The following is a 16,189-nucleotide window of genomic DNA, read 5'->3' as shown; positions in this document are numbered from 1 at the left end:
TGATATTATTCTAAAAATTCATGGACGGTAACCAATCACGTTAAAGTAACCATATAAAGAAACATTAACAAAAATAGTCTCAACGACTATGTTAAGATAACTTTTCGGAGTCATCCTAACACCCCCCCTCCCAGTAGCGGATCTAGGGTGCGTCAAAATAAATTACTGCAGCACATTTTGGAATACAATAACATTTTTAGGCCTCATTAGAGACAAGTCATCGATAAAATTATATTCTTTAGAAATGCAAAACCAATAGTAATTTCGAGAAAGAATTTAAAATTGAGCAGCTGTAATTTATTTTAACGAGCGCTGAATCCGCTATTGATAACACTTTTGGAACGTCTTTCATGTAAGTAAACATTACACCTTCTCATGTCGTTCGAATAGCAGTTTTTATGTCAAAGATCTGTGAAATTTCTGACAAAAGGTTCCTAGTTTAACCAGGTTGCCTTTCCGGGCTTATTGTCGGTGATGCATTCATTTGTACAAGATAATTTTATTTTTTCTTGGGCATCCATGGATCGCTCAGAGGAAAATTCATGTTAGTCGTCAACTCTTACCTAACATTGTGACTGTAGTGGTTGCCTCGTACCAGTCACCGTAACTATTTCTCGCTCTGCAAACATACGTCCCAGCATTCTTTGCGTCAAAATTGTAAATGACATATTGCCTCCTGTTCGACGACGTTTTCCCCAGCTCTTCCTTTTGGCCCAAACGCGTCAAAGAGACGCGAGGAACAGGTCTAACAAAATATAGTTTATCCATTTCATTTTCAATGCAAGATTCATTTGGCTATATACAATGAGCTCAAGATTTGCATTTCTGATGAACGGGTTTTGACAGCTTTTTTCGATAAATTTCCCGAATGTATCTTTATAAATAAACCAACCTGCCATGTGCAATGCATTCCAAGACAAATGTTTTCCCTTTAATGGCGTATTTTGGTTCTTTAAAGTCACTGAAGATACCTGGTTCTTTCACTTCATATCTTTGTTCTGTAAAGAAAAAATAAAATCAACATAAGTTGACCTCAACCATTTTCTGTTTAAAGTTTATATGCTTACACTGGAAATATAGTTTTGTTTACCAGTCAGCCGCATTTTTTTGGTGTTGGAATCTATTGAAGGAATGCGTTTTCTATGGTGTATCATAAAGTGAACTACGTCATGATGGGTAAGAAAAAATTAATTTTATACTGTAAGCAATAGTCAAAACGTGTATGCTTAAGTGTAATTTGCATCTGACAAATCGTTTTCAATCATTCTCCAGAGATCAGCAAGGCGATGGATAAAGCAGCCACATTGGTATTCCAAACAAAAGAACTTCATTAAAATTCTTTTCAATTGGCAAACCAACATGGCGGTAACAACGTCATGCGAAAACGCTCTATGACGCAATCAACAGCATGGATGCTAGTCATTTAAATTTAATTAGTCAATCACCTATCGGAACTGCAACAGCAAGCTTTAAAGTTCTTTTCTCTGTGCGACCAAGCATTGTGTTCCCAACTACGCACACGTAACTGCCCGAGTCGGCTGTTGTGACGTAAGAGAAATAGAGATCACCGTTGTAACCCACCGTGTAGTGGGGTGCATCTTCCAGAGGAGGGAGTAGGTCGGTATACTGAAAATCTTTCTTTGACCAACGAACAGTTCGCAAATTCCGCGGTTTCATGTTAGGAATTTGACATCGCAGAATTACAGCATCGGCGTTGTTCGCCTTTACTTTTTGAAACGGTTGGGAAAATTTATCTAGAACTGAGTGAATGAGACAACAGTACGAAACAATTAGCTGCATAGCAACGAGAGAGAAATTACCGCAATTGTTAGTGTATATTGATGGCTCATGTGTCATTTTAAGCACGTTTGGAGTAGGTATAAATGAAGGATATTACTTCATCTTACATGTCGATTTGAACACAAATGTAGTATCTTCTTATATTATCCGTTTTGCCAATAAATATAGGATGCTGAAACAATGTTTTTATATGACGAGGTTTGTGAAAAAAGACTGATTGACGATAACGTTAATCGTCACGGCTGAGAATGCGACGTTAAAGCAAGATTTACATAAAACAATAGATGTACATGAAAAGATCAAAAGAAAAACAAAATGTAAAACGCGGACATTAATCACTTAATCTTCTGTGAGTCTATGAGATCATAGCTTTAAACACGAGGTAAATTGATCAATCACAACTAAGTTAAGATAATATATGCACGTAAAAAGAACTCTGACTTTCCATCCCATGCATAGCAGGTATTAAAGCCAATTTTTAAGATAGCCTAACTTACAAGGAAAGTCGAGCCTGGCTGGAAGACTTTTGATCACTCCAACTGGATTACTCGAACGGCAGCGGTAATTTCCACTATCACGATATTCGTCCACTTTCTTCAGGCGAAGACCACCGTTTTGCAATACATCAAAATGATTGCCTTTTAAGGGAACATCATCCTTCTCCCAGGTCACGGAGGGTGTGGGTTGACCACGTGTGATGCAGTACAGTGATATGTCAATCCCTGGCTGTGCTATGGTGTCTACTGGATTTGAAAGGATCGACGGACCCTCGTAATTTTCTGAAAAGACATGTAAATAATTGCAAATCTGCTTTAATAACATTTTTTTACACACAGTGACACATATTAAGATCTTAATATTCTCCCAACGAGTTTCAGTTGATTTCTTTATATTGTTCTACATTTGCCTCACCAGTGTCACACCACTAACTTGCGCAGCTCATTCGCAATTATGCTTCCTACTTTTTTTTGCTTTCGAGCATTCTGTGTGAGCAATCAAATTGGGATGATTTTAGGAATCGCTTCATTTTCAGTTCATATTGGAGGATTTTTTAGTCCAAAATCAAAAGCCATAATGTGATCACGACATAATATATTTTAGTTCTTTATAAAGGACACATACTTTCGTTTAAAAAGGACAAATTTTTGCTTCACCCGGACATAAAGTGTAAAAAACACGCTCATTTTAATAAGTACCTGTTGCGTACACTGCATTATAGTAGTTATTGAAGTTTTCAAAATATTTAGAATGTTTAGATGAAGCAGTTTTGAATCGATATGGTACACATTTATCTCATGCAGAGTGAGCGATCGAATGTTAGCAGAGTTGATTGGAAAATGAGTAATTTAGAAGATGGGTGTTTTTACTTATATATTACATTAAAAATTTATTGATTCGACATTGTTCGACATAATGTCAAAAGTGCTGAAAAACCAAAACAGAAACAGCCATAAACAGCAGACCACACAACAACGCACTCTCTTGTTTTATGTTTCCCGTTCGAACTGGATTCCCTGGCGAAATCTACGCGTCAGAAATACGTCATGCAAAATTCAAAATTTGTCAGAAGTGGCCCTGCTTTAAAAAAATCTTTGTCTCACCGTTTGAAGCGACAAACGTTGTGCACAAAATAAGACCAACAAGTATAACGAACATTATGTCTTCTGACTATCGTATCTATAAAAAAAAATAACATCACGGTCCTTTCTAATGTTCATCGAGCCATTTACGTCGTTTATAAGCACGTTTCTAGCGTTACAAAATTATACATCCGTCCTCTTGCTAAAATTAAACAGATATTGCCGCTGGCAAACTTTTTCATCAAAATTTACAGCGGTTATAATTGGTGAAAATCACCCCAAAGAGGACCGCTTGTTCGGAGAGGAATAGATAATAATATAATAATATTAAGGGAGGTAAACCGCACAAAGAACGACAATAATTGACAAACAAGCAAATATGATACATTTGCCACGTATAGTTGACGTGTCGCGATACAGAAGGAATATTTGAGAAATGGCAATAGAGTCTAACAAGCATCATAAAAAGTCTTTCGACATCGATCATAAAACCTGGATGAGTACGTCAATAAAACCAGTGGCATACTGTGAAACATTGCCTTTTTCGACTTCTTTTTTTGTTGCTTTTTGATTTTTTGAATAAAAATCGTTGTAGCTACTAACTGAAAAAGTCCAAATTAAGTCAAGGTTGTAGCATAACTTTACACAAGAAAAGCAAATCAGTAATGAGTTCGAATATGTCTAGAAGCGTTTTCACGTTGGGTATAGGTTTCCTCAATAGGTTATCCCAGCATACCGGATACATCAGACAAAATAATTATTCCAGCTCATTAGTTAATTTTGCGGTTTTTGCACAGGTAATTTTACAATATTTCAAAAAGCATAGCAATCCCTAGCAAGTTCTTGTGTTCAATAATGCACAGGAAATTATAGTCCATAGCTTTCCCACGTATTTAGATTTGTAGCCTACACATGGCTCTTCACGATATTCCGCTCCATTTTTCTACAGAGCTTAATTTCAATATCACTTATGTAGCTATAAAGACTCGATGGGATGTCACGCATTTTCAAAAATACCTGTTGTTAAAAGCGTTTTTGTTTACCGTTCTATCTCGGTACGCTAGTCCAATGTTTTTAAAACTGACAAAGGTGATTTTTTGTTAAGACGTGTGAGTCAACTAGCTGAGGTAGCAATTTATCAAACGGATTAGACCTTCGCCATTGAAATTAATCGAAATTTAAAAGTTCTTCGACTCCCGTATCGTTTAAAATGCTGGAGGCCATATCACTTTAAATAATTATCTATAAAATTTGTTAATCGTTGTCAATAAAACTATTTTGTTTGGTATTCTTGGCATGATACGCAATAAAGGTTAACATATTTTTAACATGTCATCAAGCTATCAACTCTTATATATTGAATGCAAACTCTTGTCAAATCACATGAAAACTTTCTTTGTGATTAAGCATGCAGACATGTCGAAACAAACTGTATATTATGAGTTTCGGACAAAAAAAAGCGAGACAAAGTATAGCGTTTAGTTGCCAACTGCGTCACTTATATCAAGCGTTAACTACAATAACATATAAGCTAGCCACTTAAGACAAGCCAAGTTCAACGAAAGCTTTTAAGAGACAACGTAAGCAACAAAGACAAAATTTCATAAAAAACTCATAAAGAATATTAGCATGTTTGAAATACCTTGAAGCACGTCATGTATGTGAAACTTCACAGCAAACTTCATCTTCAAGATGCAAAATTTTCAGTAAATGTATCATAGCTAGTTAAACCGGATTAGAAAAACTGCCGGTGTTTACCAGGCTAACGATGCTCTTGGTGGTTGATATAATGAACTAAGTGCTGTAAAGTCTGATTTCACGAATAGTTGAAAAGTAGAAGCTGTAGCAACAGTACAGCACATTGGGTTATAAAGAGTATATACAGTACACACAGTACAGTATATTGGGTTAGAATCTCTTTTGATTCTCTCCTACATACAAAAGGAGTTATAGAATTTTAGAAGTCTGAAATGTAAACATCCCTCTCGCTAGTCTCACTTTTGATAGGAAATGCTTGAAATTAATGGATGTGTAAGCACGAGTCATCTAAGAATTTTATCAACATCATACAGAAACATACATTCACAACTGCCAAATGAGGATGCAAAATTTGTCTCCTATAAACCTTCCGACGTTTCTTTTTGATTAAATTTCATAAATTTCATTTAAATTCCTAGTTATTTGAAAAGATCTTTAATCAAAATCAAAACCACGAACGCCAGTTGAATAGATAAACGGCTTTTTTTCTGGATGATCTGAAGTACAAGCTCATAATGCTTGCAAGGTATTTTTCTAGAGTGTCTAAGTATCAATAGTAAAAGATTTTGACGAAATTGCTAGATTTCATCGAAGTCAGGAGCGAGCAATAGGTTGACATCATTACAATCACTTCATCAAGCTATATATAAAGTGATTGAAGTGGCCAATTGAAAAACGACGAACGATCGTACACACTAACTGCTTTAGCTACAATTAAACGCTTGAATATAGCTAGGTTGATGTTGTATTACATAACGAAATGATGCGTTCTTCAATTGTAATTATTGCACATTATAAGAGAAAAGTATTATCAGATACGTACTCACAATTATTTTCACCTTGTTCGAGAATATTTAGGAATACTTCTTGACGACAAACTACACGAGCACCATTCGTAAAAGCCTCGAAGAAAAACGGGTTCGAATTTCGAAATTTCGACAATACCAAAGTCGTATTCTCTTGAACGAGTAAAAATTCCAAATTATTATTGGTATGACATATCTAAAGGAACAAGAGAACCGCAGTTAATTGCCCTTGACTCAGAGAAAATATAAATTAGGCGAGACACCCCGCAGTTTTTCAAACCCAAACAGCGTGCATTTATGGTAATTCAAACTCAATTACAAAAACAAAGAATAAAGACTTGAAAACCTAATTGCTATCAAAACCTTAATATATTTATGTTGCTGTCTGCAATTTGCTAATGTGACACACGACCACCAGCAGATTATCTGAGAGAGGACATGAAATGCTCAATTAGAGGTTAATGTACGCGACACAAGACGGGTATTTTTATATGACACCGAGTACGACTGCCACTAATCATGGTCAATACCGTTAGGCTAGGTGTGTAATTACTGTACGTAATTAACACACATGCTGGTGGGAAATGTTTAAAATGATACGAATCATTTAGTGCACGCTATTGGATACCAATAACCAACCAATTTCATTTTTATATTCGTACTGGTTACGTGGAATTACGAGTTGTCAGTTACGCTGTTCGTAGTCACTTTGTAAGAGTATAATTTTCATCAAAGCACCTGGGTCACGAAAGATTTTAAACTCCTGTTTGTATTTTCGAACCATTAGCAGTATGGCAAATATGATATGCTTTCTAAGCAGCGTGAGAAAATTTTTTAAAATTACAAGTATTTTGGTGCCCGCAGAGTAACATAGAAAAGATTACCAAAGTGCAAAGCAAAACATCGAAATAACCACAAGAAAGCTATTTTGCTTGCAAAGCAATCAGTATGGAAAAGTATTTCATCAGCCTTGTGATGCCGACATGAAAATAACAGAAAAACAAACGAATTGAGCTAGATCCAGTATTCCGTCTTGCGTTGCATGTAAAAGGAGGATTCAAAAACAGTATTGAAAACACTGTATCGAAAACGAGACTAGAAACGGAACGACAAATTAAACAAACTTTACTTTTAATACTTTCGCTATTCAAAAAACACTTTCAATACAAATTTTATAGAAAACAAAGGACTAGCTAATCTATTAAAGACCTGCGCACGTATTAATTATTACAAAAAATCATCCTATATCAAAAAGCCAAAACTCTTAGCCAACAGAGAAAATACAAAACTATAATAGTCCCTAAACTCCAATCGTCACTCCAAAATTCATTTAGTATTGAAATGGTATTTATGATTGAGTAGAATTAGAAATAATTCAGTCGACATTGCAAAATTTGACATTTGGCAAAATTATATGAAAAACTACATATTCACTTCATGTAAGACATGATCCAAAGACAATTACTCAACCGCGTCATTCGCTTTGTTATACAGTTACATGGAATGGCGAGCCAGGGATGTGCTTTTCACCCCACAACACTTTCAAAACATATTCTCCGGGTTCCTCTAAGGTATAGTTAACGGCATAAACTTTTCCACCAGTGTGCTTAACATTGATTTCTTTAGCAGGAATAGCTGGTCCCTCTACGCCGACCATCAAAGACCCTCGACCTGCATCACTACAGTTGACAGTGAACGCATTTGGCTCACCAATAACGGCACGATGCAATCCGGATCCGACCGGCTTACACTTTTCGGCAAATGCAGAGGAACCGTCGCTTGATATTGTAACATTGTAAGGACTCTTCGGGATGTTTTGATCGGCGAACTTGATGACAATTTTATACTCGCCGGCAATAACTGGATGATACGTTACTTTGTACGTTCCATCGGGGTATTCCGTACAATTCATTCGTACCTTTGCAGGTCCATTAACCGACAGCGACAATGCTCCGGTGCCCGCTCGTAAAGCATCAACAGTGAAGTAGGTTTCTTCGCCGGCAACACCACCTTCCAATCCGGGACCGTATGCCTTTGCCTTACTGGGGTAACTTTCACCCCCACCAACTTTGACCTTGAACGGAGAACCCGGAATACGCACACCATCGAAACGAACATTGATCAAATGAATGCCGACCTCCTTGGGGACAAATCTTATCGCGTAGCTACTATTACCACGATCTGAAACGGTCGCTGGGGACTCGGAACCGGAAGGTGTAATAACAGAAGCGGTGACTTTACCAACTGGGCCGTTTGTTTGAAGAGAGAAAGAAGCAGGTTGACCAACTGTAATGCCACTCTCCAACATGTCGGAAACACTCAAATCTCGGAAACGCTCGTCTTCTTCCGTTGTTACAAATACATTGAACGGTGCACCCGGGATATTTTCGTCAGCAAATCGGACATGCACGTCATACTCGCCAGGTTCAGTTGGAACGTAAGTGATGCTGCACGAGCCGTCTCCATTATCTTTACAATTAATTTCCGTTTTGGCTGGACCTTCGATTGCAACCGCCAGGCCTCCTGGGCCAGCGTCACGTGTCCAGACGGTGAAGTTTGCCGGTTGGTTCACAACGCCACTTTCAAGACCAGGCCCCGCAGCTGAACACTTACCTGCGCCACCCCATTTCGGTGCTTCTACTTTTACTCGGAAAGGACTTCCAGGTATATCTCGACCGCGATTCTTCACATAGATCTAGGAAAATTGAACAGTGATCATAAGAGCATGAAATCTGCTTCGATGGCAAGTCACCTCTTTACTTGAGCACAAACATTTTTTCATCTAGTATTTATGCAAGTGTAACAAACTATTTACTACAATAAATTTACAAACAACTAGAGAATATCTTTTCACAAACCTTGTATATTCCACCTTCTTTTCTTACAAAGCGAATGGTGTAAGTATCGTTTTCAGTTTCGACAATTTCGGCCGGTTCAGTTTTCCCACTTGGTGTTTCAACAGTTGCTTTCAAGTTTTTCAGATCGTAACCAACAAGGTACAGATCAAAGTCGTGCGGTTCTTGAGTACTGAAAGAAATTAGATCGTCAAGAAGCTGAGGGGTTCTCTGCGCAGGTGCACTCTCCACACTATCAACCATCTCCCTCGTAATCCCTTCGTCAACAACAGGACGCTTGCTGCCCTTTGGCACTAACTTGCACGAAAATGGGCTTCCAGGAATTTCTTCATCGGCAAAACGTACGTGATTGGTGTAATCACCAGGCTCTGTAGGAACAAAGTCCACAGCACACGTGCCATCCCCATTATCCACGCAATTGATATTTGCCTTTGAAGGTCCTTCGATGGACAATCCCAATCCTCCGTATCCGGCATCACGAGTATTCACGGTGAATTCCGATTTCTCGTCAACCACTCCTGATTTCAAACCTGTGACAGAAGTAGTCGTTACTGCTACATGTTGGATCAATTGCGAGAAAAGGCATATCAATATCATAATAAACATTTAAAATGAAACCTTTTTGAGTACAATAATTTCGTTTAGGTGTTATTTGAACAGCAAACAAAATTACAAGGCACATGTAAAATATAAAAGAAAATATGAACAAATAACAGTCGAAAACGTTCAACACAAATCTAGGAAAACTTCCTTTGAAAGGCATAAGTTTCAAGCAGTATACAAACCTGGACCGTAGGCCTTTACTTTAGATGCATTGTCGGGCCCAGGACCGCTGACCATCACTGAAAATGGGCTCCCACTCACGTGACGTTTGTTCTTAAACACGCTTACAAAATGCTCCCCCGTTTCTTTTGGTATAAACGATACACTGAGCGTGTTATCTGAGTTGAGAATGAGCTTCAACGGCTCTTCCACAGTGCTTCCGGGGCGTTTCAAAACACCTGTCAGAAGGGCGAAGTCTTCAAGAAGTTTTAAACCAGGTATCTCTAGACCAACTCCACACGGTCGACCGACAGACTGGCTAGCAGCATCCGGGGCACTTACCATAACACTAGAACAAAACAGAAAGTAGCTTCAGGGCATATATAATTGAAATGAAAAGTGATCTGCCAATGAAAACGCTTTCATTAATCGATATGACAAAAGTTTTCGGAAATTTTTAAATAAATTTACGATTGTAGTTTGACTCTAAGAATCCAATAGGATAATTCTATTAACAATTTCAATGTTTTCCCTCACCTAAATGGACTTCCGCTCAAGTGTCGGTTGAACTTCTTCACGCTTATCAAATGCTCTCCTGGGGATCTGGGCACAAACGACGCACTAAGAGTGTTGTCGGAGAGTACCTTTAATTTGATTGGCTCTTTTGTATCAGAGTCAGGCCGTTTCAAGGTTGATTTTAGTTTACTAAGATCTGCGGGCAAATTCAAGCCAGGTATATCCAAATGGCAGTCACACGGTCTACCGACAGCGTTCACTGCTTCAGCATCTTCTACCATTACTTCGAAAGGACTGCCGGGAACTTCTTCTCCCGATTTTTTCACGTGAACAAGATGCTTTCCAGGCTCCGTTCGAAAGAATGATATTCCTATTGGACAAATATAAAAATGAAAACACGATGCTAAAAATAAACTGAAGACGTTAATATTGGCACAATAAATCAAATTCGATGATTCGATAGTTCATTATGTGATTAATATTTGCAAACATTGACGATTAATCATTGACGATGATCATTGGGATTTGCAATTGATTATTTCCGTTAAATAACGTTGACAAAATGACTTGAAGAAATTTGAGGAAAATTGTAGGAGAGCGAACTAGTATGTTACCCAAGGTGTTATCGGGATTAAGCTCCAGATTTAATGGTTCTTCTTTCTTGCTGCTTGGACGCTGCAATGTCGCACTTAGTTTCTTGAAATCACCAGGAATTTTTACTCCAGGTATATCTCGACGGCGATTCTTCACATAGATCTAGGAAAAGTGAACAGTGATCATAAGAGCATGAAATGTGCTTCGATGGCAAGTCTCCTCTTGACTTGAGCACAAACATTTTTTCATCTAGTATTTATGCAAGTGTAACAAACTATTTACTACAATAAATTTACAAACAACTAGAGAATATCTTTTCACAAACCTTGTATATTCCACCTTCTTTTGTTACAAAGCGAATAGTGTAAGTATCGTTTTTAGTTTGGACAATTTCGGCCGGTTCAGTTTTCCCACTTGGAACGAATGATATTCCTATTGGACAAATATAAAATGAAAACAGGATGCTAAACAAACTGAAGACGTTAATATTGGCAAAATAAATCAAATTCGATGATTAGATAGTTCATTATGTGATTAATATTTGCAAACATTGACGATTAATCATTGACGATGATCATTGGGATTTGCATTTGATTATTTCCGTTAAATAACGTTGACAAAATCACTTGAAAAAATTTGAGGAATATTGTAGAAGAGCGAACTACTATGTTACCCAAGATGTTATCGGGATTAAGCTGCAATGTCAAAATTAGTTTCTTGAAATCACCAGGAATTTTTACTCCAGGTATATCTCGACGGCGATTCTTCACATAGATATAGGAAAAGTGAACAGTGATCATAAGAGCATGAAATGTGCTTCGATGGCAAGTCTCCTCTTGACTTGAGCAAAACATTTTCATCTAGTATTTATGCAAGTGTAACAAACTATTTACTACAATAAATTTACAAACAACTAGAGAATATCTTTTCACAAACCTTGTATATTCCACCTTCTTTTGTTACAAAGCGAATAGTGTAAGTATCGTTTTTAGTTTGGACAATTTCGGCCGGTTCAGTTTTCCCACTTGGAACGAATGATATTCCTATTGGACAAATATAAAAATGAAAACAGGATGCTAAAACAAACTGAAGACGTTAATATTGGCACAATAAATCAAATTCGATGATTAGATAGTTCATTATGTGATTAATATTTGCAAACATTGACGATTAATCATTGACGATGATCATTGGGATTTGCATTTGATTATTTCCGTTAAATAACGTTGACAAAATCACTTGAAAAAATTTGAGGAAAATTGTAGGAGAGCGAACTACTGTGTTACCCAAGATGTTATCGGGATTAAGCTCCAGATTTAATGGTTCTTTTTTCTTGCTGCTTGGACGCTGCAATGTCGCACTTAGTTTCTTGAAATCACCAGGAATTTTTACTCCAGGTATATCGAAACCAAAACCACATGCTTTACCGACAGGATGAAGCTCTTTGACTGGAGGCTTTTTCGAAACCTTTTCAGGTACATCCACAATGTACGGACTATCTGGAACAGGCCTTCCGTCCTTTCTCACATTGATTCTATGAGGTCCAGCTTTGCGAGGAATGAATGGAACATAAAGATTATCATCTGAGGTTTTTTTAACCGGAACTGGTTCCTCCTTCGTGGAGTCAGGTCGCAATAGACCAGCGTCCAGTTTTGGAAGATCTTTGGATGGAATATTTTCTAATGGAGCATTAGATGGTTTGCCAATTTCACAAGGGGGTTCAGGTGCTGTTACCATGGTGGAGAACGGACTACCTGGTACAGGTCGGTTACGTTTCTTGACCGTTATTAAATGTTCACCAGGAGACCTGGGAACAAATGAAACACTAAGGTTTCCATCAGAAGTAGCTTTGGGTTCAACAGGCTCCTTAACATTGGATCCAGGTCTCTTTAGAGTTGCAGTCAACTTTGGTAAATCTTCAGGAAGATTCAATCCTTCAACGTCTAAGGGTACATCACATGGAGCACCGACTGCTTTCTCAGGTTCAACACGGTCAATCATTACAGATATAGGACTTTCAGGAATCTCTTTACCAGACTTCTTAATGCGAATCAAGTGTTCTCCAGGTGATTTAGGAACAAATGTCACACCTAAAATAAGGAAAGCAATGAACAATTAAGGTCGAGAGTGTCATTAAAGTGCCTATAAAACGAAAATTTTGTAAATTAAATTATGTTTGCAATGACCAGAATTTTTGAAATGACAGTGTACTTTCTAAAACAGTGAATGCACATCTCTTTTTATTCTCGTGATGTTGAAGTTTTTCTTATTTCCAAATTATCCAACTTGTTTCGTTATATTGCATAATGAGCTCGCACAATGTATCAGATACTCTTCAGTTTCCTGACAACTTTAGGTTGATACCAGTAGGCAACATCTTTTACCATTAACATGTCACAATGAAGGGAGCTCTGTCTTTGTGAAATCTCTCTCTTGGCTTGGCTTCGCGAACGAAGATTTATGAAGGGGGCTGTCCACGTCGACTACAGGCACGCTCGTGGCTGACAAGTCCGATGCGAGACAAACAGGTTCGGCCGCAGCGGCTACAGTCAAAGGTCACGTCAGGTACGGCTGCTGAAGCTTCCCGGTTCTTCCTCTTGCGGCGTTTCTCCCTCAAGTTCTCTGTACGAGAGTCTCAAAGGAGGAGACAGCCTGGTGGACAGTACGACGCCAGGCATCACGGTCAACAGCAAGAGTAGACCACTGGCGGTGGTCAATATGGCAGGCTCCGAGGAACTTCTTCAGAGAGTCTTTGTAGCGTTTCTTCGGTGCCCCTCTGTAACGGTGGCCAGTGGAAAGTTCGCCATACAAGGCAATTTTGGGCAGGCGCTGATCATCCATTCTGGAAACGTGCCCTGCCCAACGTAGCTTCGACTTCAGTAGCATGGCCTCGATGCTGATGATCTCCGCCTGTGTGAAGACCTCAACATTGGTGACGTAGTCACTCCAGTGAATGTTGAGGATAGTGCGGAGACAACGCTGATGGAAACGCTCAAGGAGGCGTAGGTGGTGACGGTAGATTACCCATGACTCAGAGCCGTACAAGAGGGTGGTGAGTACGACGGCTCTGTACACGCTGATCTTGGTGCCCTTCTTCAAAGAATTGTTGTTCCACACTCTGTTATACAGTCTGCCAAAAGCGCTGCTTGCCTTTGCCAGTCTGTTGTCGACCTCCCTGTTGATCTTCGCATCTGATGTGATAACACACCCCAGGTAGGTGAACTGGTGAACGCTTTTCAGCTCAGTCTCGCCGATGGTAATGTGAGGAGGGCGGTAATCTACCCGAGGTGCGGGCTGATGGAGGACTTCCGTCGTTTTCAAGCTGACCTCGAGTCCGAAGAGCTGGGCAGCCTCTGCAAAACAGGACGAGAGGCGCTGCAGGTCTCTTTCGGTATGGGCAACAAGGGCAGCGTCGTCGGCAAAGAGGAGGTCTCGGATCATCTGCTCATGGGTCTTTGTATGGGCTTGCAGCCTCCTGAGGTTGAACAGGCTGCCGTCAAGGCGATAACGAATGTGGACAGCATCGTCATCGTCAAGGTCTTCTTTGGCTTCATGCTAAGCATCATGCTGAAGAAGATGCTGAACAGAGTCGGAGCCAAGACACAACCCTGTTTCACGCCGTTGACGATGGGAAGGGTTCTGAGAGTGTGCTGTTCAACCTGACTTGGCCGCTCTTGTTTTCCGCTCGGCTTTGTTTTTGTACAAGGTAACGATGACTGCACCGCGGAGGTCTCTTGGAAGCTTTCCTTGTTCCCAACAACAGACGAGGAGTTCGTGGAGCTTTCTGTGTAACGCTGGGCCTCCATCCTTCCAGATCTCTGGTGGGATGCCATCAACTCCTGCTGCCTTGCCACTCTTAATCTTCTCTATGGCTTCTGTGAGTTCTTTCATAGAGGGTGGTTCGTCCAATTCCACTATAACTGGGAGCTGAGGGATGCGAGGATTGCTGAGTCCTGAACGACTCGATCAGCACTGAAGAAGGCGTGGAAGTGCTCGGACCAGCGTCTCAGGATAGACGCCCTGTCTGTGAGGAGCGCCTCACCGTCCGCACTGCGCAAAGGACTCTGGGCGTGGTGCGTAGGGCCGTACACTGCCTTAAGGGCTTCGTAGAAGCCTCTGTAGTCACCAGAGTCTGCGCATTGCTGAGTTCGTTCTGCGAGGTTGATCCACCACTCGTTCTTAATATCTCGAAGCTTGCGTTGGAGGTTGCTACAAATGTAACGGAAGGCAGCTTTCCTCGCGGGACAGGACGGCTGAGCCAGGTGAGCCTGGTGGGCTGATCTATTCTTAGCCAGCAATTCCAGGATCTCCTTGTTGTGTTCGTCAAACCAGTCTTTGTTCTTTTTAGTGGTGAACCCCAGGACTTCTTCTGATGTCTGCAGTATGGCTCTTTTCAAATGAAGCCAAAGTGAATCAGGTGAGGGATCTTCTGGGCAGCCATCGTTTTCAAGCTTGAACTGCAAGCACGTCTGGAAGTCAGCTCTCACTACAGCTGATTGTAGCCTGCTGAGCTTGAACATTTTCTTTGGGGGCCCTCCCTTTCTTGCTTTAGGTTTGAAGTGAAGTCTGAGTTGCAGCGCACGAGGCGATGGTCAGTGTGACATTCTGCGCTGGGCATCACTCTGGTGTGTAAGACGTCTTGGAGGTCTCGTTGGCGCACTAGAACGTAGTCAATAAGGTGCCAGTGTTTGGACCGAGGATGCATCCAGGTTGTTTTCAGACTGCCCTTTTGTTGGAAGATGGTATTGGTGACGACAAGTTGCTGCTCCATGCTAAACTCCAGCAGCAAGCGCCCCTTGTCGTTGCAGTTACCAACGCGATGTCTGCCAAGCACTCCTTTCCAGGCAACAGCGTCTTGTCCCACTCTGGCGTTGAAGTCGCCAAGGATTATCACCTTATCGTCTACGGAAGTGCTTCGAAGAACTCTGCGGAGCTCTGAGTAGAACTTGTCTTTTTCTGCAGGCACAGCTTGAAGAGTTGGGGCATACACACTGAAGAACGTGGCATACTTTTTGTTCTTCAGAGGGAGGCGCATGGACATGATGCGGTCAGAATGACCAGTTGGCAGGTTTTGCAACTTGGAAGCGATGGAGGTTCTAACCATGAAGCCGACGCCTGCGAGACACCTTTCTGTTGCAGGTTTTCCTGACCAGAAAAGGGTATATCCGGCGCCATGCTCCTGAAGGCTGCCTTCTTCCGGGAAGCGAACTTCGCTGAGGGCAGCAATGTCGACATCTAGCCTGGAAAGTTCATGTGCAATCAAAGCAGAACGACGTTCAGGTCTGTTGCTGTGAGCTTTGTCAAGCATGGTTCTGATGTTCCAACATGCCAGTTTCAGTGCTTTTGCACCCATACCAGTGAGTGCATACCTTCCTTTCTTTGTTATTGTTCGACCGCTAGTAAAGATGCCCGTTGACCACGGCAAGCAAACTGGGGGGATGAGAGACGAGCTTTGGTTAGGCCACCTTTTCTAGGCCCCTCTCCTTGTGGAGCAAGTAGTGCTGTCCCTAAAAAGGGC

At 40.4% G+C, this 16,189-nt stretch overlaps 2 protein-coding genes across 4 annotated transcripts in view; both read right to left on the bottom strand.

Moving 5' to 3' along the window:
- Positions 1–16,189, bottom strand: part of LOC124435692 (contactin-6-like) — a 30,347-nt gene that overhangs the window by 8,182 nt on the left and 5,976 nt on the right. The window contains exons 1-6 of one of the 3 annotated variants that reach the window (XM_046985662.1): positions 5,962–6,257; positions 3,402–3,477; positions 2,298–2,579; positions 1,446–1,760; positions 893–998; positions 564–745 (exon numbers count right to left, since the gene is read on the bottom strand). In XM_046985662.1, the coding sequence (XP_046841618.1) occupies positions 564–745; positions 893–998; positions 1,446–1,760; positions 2,298–2,579; positions 3,402–3,456 (940 nt within the window). In that variant the 5' untranslated portion in view covers positions 3,457–3,477; positions 5,962–6,257. Of the gene's footprint in view, positions 1–563; positions 746–892; positions 999–1,445; positions 1,761–2,297; positions 2,580–3,401; positions 3,478–5,961; positions 6,258–16,189 lie in introns of those variants that run through there. The other 2 variants (XM_046985659.1, XM_046985661.1) reach the window with 2 other exon arrangements.
- The window catches only part of LOC124435199, a 26,337-nt gene continuing 17,206 nt past the window's right edge, over positions 7,059–16,189 (bottom strand). The window contains exons 19-23 of the mRNA XM_046985144.1: positions 11,958–12,761; positions 10,099–10,447; positions 9,585–9,910; positions 8,803–9,329; positions 7,059–8,639 (exon numbers count right to left, since the gene is read on the bottom strand). Of these exons, the coding sequence (XP_046841100.1) occupies positions 7,431–8,639; positions 8,803–9,329; positions 9,585–9,910; positions 10,099–10,447; positions 11,958–12,761 (3,215 nt within the window). The 3' untranslated portion in view covers positions 7,059–7,430. The remainder of the gene's footprint in view (positions 8,640–8,802; positions 9,330–9,584; positions 9,911–10,098; positions 10,448–11,957; positions 12,762–16,189) is intronic.

The sequence above is a fragment of the Xenia sp. Carnegie-2017 genome, unplaced genomic scaffold (genome assembly GCF_021976095.1).
Source record: "Xenia sp. Carnegie-2017 unplaced genomic scaffold, XeniaSp_v1 HiC_scaffold_14, whole genome shotgun sequence".
Taxonomy (NCBI): domain Eukaryota; kingdom Metazoa; phylum Cnidaria; class Anthozoa; order Malacalcyonacea; family Xeniidae; genus Xenia; species Xenia sp. Carnegie-2017.
This window is presented reverse-complemented; position numbering and strand designations above follow the sequence as displayed.